Here is a 4,638-nt window from a genome sequence, read left to right as displayed (position 1 = left end):
ACATCTACATCCGGGGGTCGGACATAGGTGCCTTGAAAGTTAGATCGTGAGGGATCCTCAAGCTCTTCCCAACTCCCAATGGAGTTTTCAGGGAGGCTGTTCAACCAGTGCCGTGTTGGTCCTTTGAGCTTTAATGACCTCAGTAAAAGCACATTGGTTGAGCGGTGCCCCGGACTCGAGATACATCGCGCTGGAGGTCGTCTGTCATCCGAACCCGGTGTTGTTCCCGAGCTTTGTCGCTTCGGTCATGCCAAGCTTGGTACTCGTCCCATCTAGTGGGAGTGTACCCTTTAGATCCATAGATGGACCTTCTGTGACCTGCTCTAGCATTCACGTTGTGTCGTACGTCATGCGGGCCCTCAGGCTATATTGGCTCTTTCCTTCTCCTACGGGGGTGTTTAGATCGATCTTCGACTTCTCCAGCAGTTCTATCCCGTCCTCGAGGGGGGCAGTCTGGCTGGTCATCCTGAGTGTGTCTGGGGGTGCGGGTTCAAAGGCCTCATCGTCAAATTCTAGCAGCGAACGCATGTGCTAGTAACTTTTGTTTTGATCCCACCACTCATTGTCATACCCTTCTTTGGCTGCTAGGACTTTCGTCCATCTGTCGTTAAGGGTGTCTTGTTTGGCTTTGATCTGCTTCCGTTTCATCTTGAGGCTTCGGGCGGTGGCTATAAGTTGCCGCTTGAACCGCTCTTGATCCAGCGGGTCCTCGGGACGATGAGTTCCTCATCTTCGAAACTATCCTCCTTTTCGGCGAGAGGGGGGTAGTTTGTGTCTTAGGAGTCATTGAGGTCCCCGGGATTATCCTGATCCTCGCGCCCCTCTGAATCATCGAGTTGTTGTTCAGGGGCAACGGGGGTCGGTGAGGTCTTCGAGATTTTCCGGGTTATCATTTTCTCCGGTGCCCGTGTTGCTTTATGTGCCCTTGCACCCCTTGGATCGTTTGCGCTGACGTCGGCGCTTGGGTGGCTCATTCTCGTGCTTGTCGCCGTTCTTTATGGGGGTGCAGCCGCCGCTCTTCCCTGTGGTGTTGTCACCCTTATCATCAGGGGTGTCCATCAAATAGACATCGTAGGTGGAGGTGGATGTCCACCGTCCAGTGGTGGGAGGGGCTGTGGCGTCAATATCATCATCTATGTCCTCAACCTCTTCCGAGGAGAAGTACATCATATCGGTTAAATCATCGATAGTGGCTACCAAGTGGGTTGTGGGTGGGACGTGAAATTCCCTATGGCCTACCTCAAGACCGATCCGAGCATAGGTCAAGGACGGGTCGTCCGTAATGTCATTGTATGGATCCGGGCCATCGTCTCGTTCAATAGTGAGAGGTCGGCCGGACTAGTCTTCTGAATTCTTGCGGACTTAACCTCCGGCACGTCGGCACAGGGAGTATGGTCGACCAGGGTTGACCCTTGATCTTCGGACGCTATGATTGGATCCAAGCTCAAAGCCGAATCCAAGGTAAGAATCGCCCAGGATACGGGGCCGGGCAGGAGGCCCGAAGTTAAAGCTTCGGGGTTTCCAGGCTCATCGGGTGAGGCTGAATGAGTTGGGGGTGGCCCATCCATAGTGGGGTGGGGGGTGGGGGGGGGGGGGGGGGTCCTGGCCCCCGCTCCACCCCTGCTGCGTCCCTGTTAGAAACGGTTTATTCGAGCGTTCCCAACAGGTCAAGTTTTCGGGTGCTTTAAATTTTATGTCGACACAAGTTAGGCTTCCGTATATGCAACCAACCATGATTTTTTTTCTCGTGCAGTCCTGGTTAGATTCTATGCAGGTAACCAAACACATTAGTAATTGCTGGGAAAAAGACATCCTGCCAAATATGAACTTCGCGACGATCTTTTTTTAACGGGGCCATCGTTGCTGAGGAATAGTACCTCTCCATCCCATAATATAAAAACGTTTTGAAGCTATTAAAAAGCGTTCTTATGTAATGAGACGAAGAGAGTATTAGTTAATCCATGGCCGCTAAATGAAGAGTTATAGATTAGTTGTTGTACAGGGGAAAATTAAACTGAGAGACTCAAACCCCATGTATTCAGGGCTAGCCAGGTATCATCTTTACACGAGAAGGAACAGTGATAGCAAGATCAGGCAAGAGCCGGCGAGCAGCCACCGCTGCACCGCCGAGACACGCACGTCCCAAGCCGCGTTAGGCAGCGAAGGGTACTGATCCGGCGGTGGCATGACGCACTCGTGCCCATCGAAGTAGACTCTCCTCGGGAACGCCCAGCCCCCCGAGAAGGTGAAGTCGCTCGGCTCTTTCTCCAGTATCATCTCCGTCTGCACGTTCCCGTCCTTCAGCAGCATCTCGTTGTAGTTCTTGATCCCCCAGAACATCCCCGTGTCATCTGCAAAACACACATCTCATACCCATTCTTGCTCTGTTTTCATCTTCTTGTCCAAGATTGTGTACTTACTGATGGTGCCGTACTCGATGAGGGGCTGGTAGTTGAAGCTGAAGAGCTGCGTCAGGCTCCGGAGGTTGGGGTGCCGCACCACCAGGTTCCAGTCCGTGTAGTTGCTGACCACGTCGTAGTTCGTCACCGTCGTCTTCACCCTCCAGTACCCCCGGTAGCTCTGCTTCACGTGCCAGTGCACCCGGATCGGGCACATGTGCTCCGTGCACCGGATGACCGGGGCCGGCGGATCGCCGTCGGCGTCAGGCAGCGCCGCCAGGATCTTGGATTGCTCGCCGCCGCTGAAAAACGGACGAACATGCACAGACACACAAATCAGAAAAGACGGCAGAAATTCAGAAGAATGCAATGTGCGTAGCAGGATGTCAGGTGGCTTTGCCTGAGGCACTGAGGCGCCGAGGGAGAGCCTGCACCGCCGCAGCTGTCCGTGGGGCACCCCACGATCGTGCTGTTGTAGAAGGTCGAGAGCGAGACGCAGCAGGACGGCGACGGGGCGTCCCTGAACTGCGAGTACGAGCAGATGATCTGCCATGTCACTGCACGCCACCAAGACAAGAAAGAGTCATCGCTCGAATGCACGGCGCGTCACAGGACAGTGGATCGTTGGCAAGAAAGAAAGAACCAAATGCTCACGCAGAACTTGTTCGTGCCGCTGTTCGTCGACCTTGGACCTCGTCGCGGGCACAGTGGTGGCGTTGCTGCAGGTGTAGCCGGGGACGCCGATGTTGAAGGTGGTCGGCATCTTGATGTCGCCGTGCTTGTCGAGTTCGAAATTGACGATGTACATCTCGAACTGCGAGGTGGCCGTCCTGTTGTTCTGCGTGACAGACGACAGCACGCCGCCGCGGCAGCAGTTGGCGGTCTGCCTGTTGTACGGCGCGCCCGGCGGCAGGTCCACCATGACTGGTTGCTTCTCGCAGCAATGCGGAGGGGCGCCGCGGGCGCCATGGAGGCCGGTGCAGTTGCCCTGCTCCGTCGTCTCCGCGCCGACCACGTCCGAGATGAACTCGCGCCCGGCCCACACCCAGCTCAGCCGCCACCCCGGGCGTTCGATGTGGCGGTACAGCTGGTAATTGTGGATGCTCGCCCGTACCTGCGCGCGATTGATTCGTATGCAGTTTCAGTGGCAGAAAATCGCGATTTCAGTCAGGAGCATTGCGTTCCGGAAGAAGAAAAAAGATCCCGAGCATGCGCACCGCGTACACATTAGGGTCGATGGACAGAAAATCCCAGTTGATGGTGATGTTCCCGTTTGGATCCACCGGATCATACGCATCTGCCAGAGAGACACGGCGAAATCAACAACCTTCAACCGCGAAATCAAAGAAAGCGGCAAGAATCACAACACATCAGGAGAAAACCAATCAACTACCAGCAAATCCAAGCCGGGAGGACAGAAGACAGCACGTGAAGATGAAGATGAAGATGAACAGGACGAACTGCTCCGTCGCCATGGGCCTCGTGCTCGAGGGCTTCTTCACGCGGCGGCGGCGCCCGACAAGAAGAGCCCGCGCCTTTTGCAGGCACTTGGCACTTGGCACCTGTTCTGCGTAGGTAGGGGGATGAGACGAGGGGAAGAGATGGCAGGACTGGGGGTACGAGGAAGAGGACAGGGATTGGAATTGGCACGCATATAATCCTAGCACCGCTGATGTGACACGCGCGTCGTCATCACTCGTGGATCTCAGCATATAGCCTCGAATTAAACGCCCGGGGTGTGGAATGGAGGCGCGCACACACGGATTACTACTCGAGTCAGGCAGGAAGCGGACACTGATTACTCTCCTTTTTCTGCGTCCAGTCGATAGTGGCAGTGGGACTGTGGGAAGTCCAGTTGGCGTCCGCTCACCGTGAAGCTGCGTGTATGGAGAGACATCACGGATTGGTAACGGCGGCCGCGTTGGTTTCCTCTCTACGCATCTGTCACCTTGCCGTACGCGTTCCTGCCTGATTTGGAGGGAAGTTTGAATCGGTGGGCTCACATATTTACATTGAACAAACCTTTTTTTGGGGGGCCCTCCCCCTAAGGAGGCTACATTGCTCCGACGTTGGCCGACACACGGGCCAGACAATAATTTTTTTAATTAAATACAATGTGTTAAGAGTGAACAAAACTTGTGTTCAACAAAAAAAAAAAGAGTGAACAAAACTTGACGTGTATGTGTAGGTTGAATTGATGCTCTTCGTTTGAATCATGAACTCCCTATGGTAAATACCA

The 4,638-nt window shown here is 54.5% G+C and overlaps 1 protein-coding gene across 1 annotated transcript; it reads right to left on the bottom strand.

The window, feature by feature from the left end:
* Positions 1-1,969: 1,969 nt before the first annotated feature.
* Positions 1,970-4,095, bottom strand: LOC123430594 (COBRA-like protein 7). Its single transcript, XM_045114449.1, has 6 exons — positions 3,793-4,095; positions 3,617-3,696; positions 3,054-3,513; positions 2,800-2,956; positions 2,421-2,701; positions 1,970-2,351 (listed from the first exon to the last, which is right to left on the bottom strand). Exons 1-6 carry the CDS (start codon positions 3,872-3,874, stop codon positions 2,062-2,064), a joined length of 1,350 nt encoding a protein of 449 aa, XP_044970384.1. The 5' UTR covers positions 3,875-4,095; the 3' UTR covers positions 1,970-2,061.
* Between the last annotated feature and the right edge of the window lie 543 nt (positions 4,096-4,638).

Source organism: Hordeum vulgare, chromosome 2H, assembly GCF_904849725.1.
Source record: "Hordeum vulgare subsp. vulgare chromosome 2H, MorexV3_pseudomolecules_assembly, whole genome shotgun sequence".
NCBI classification, from domain to species: domain Eukaryota; kingdom Viridiplantae; phylum Streptophyta; class Magnoliopsida; order Poales; family Poaceae; genus Hordeum; species Hordeum vulgare.
This window is presented reverse-complemented; position numbering and strand designations above follow the sequence as displayed.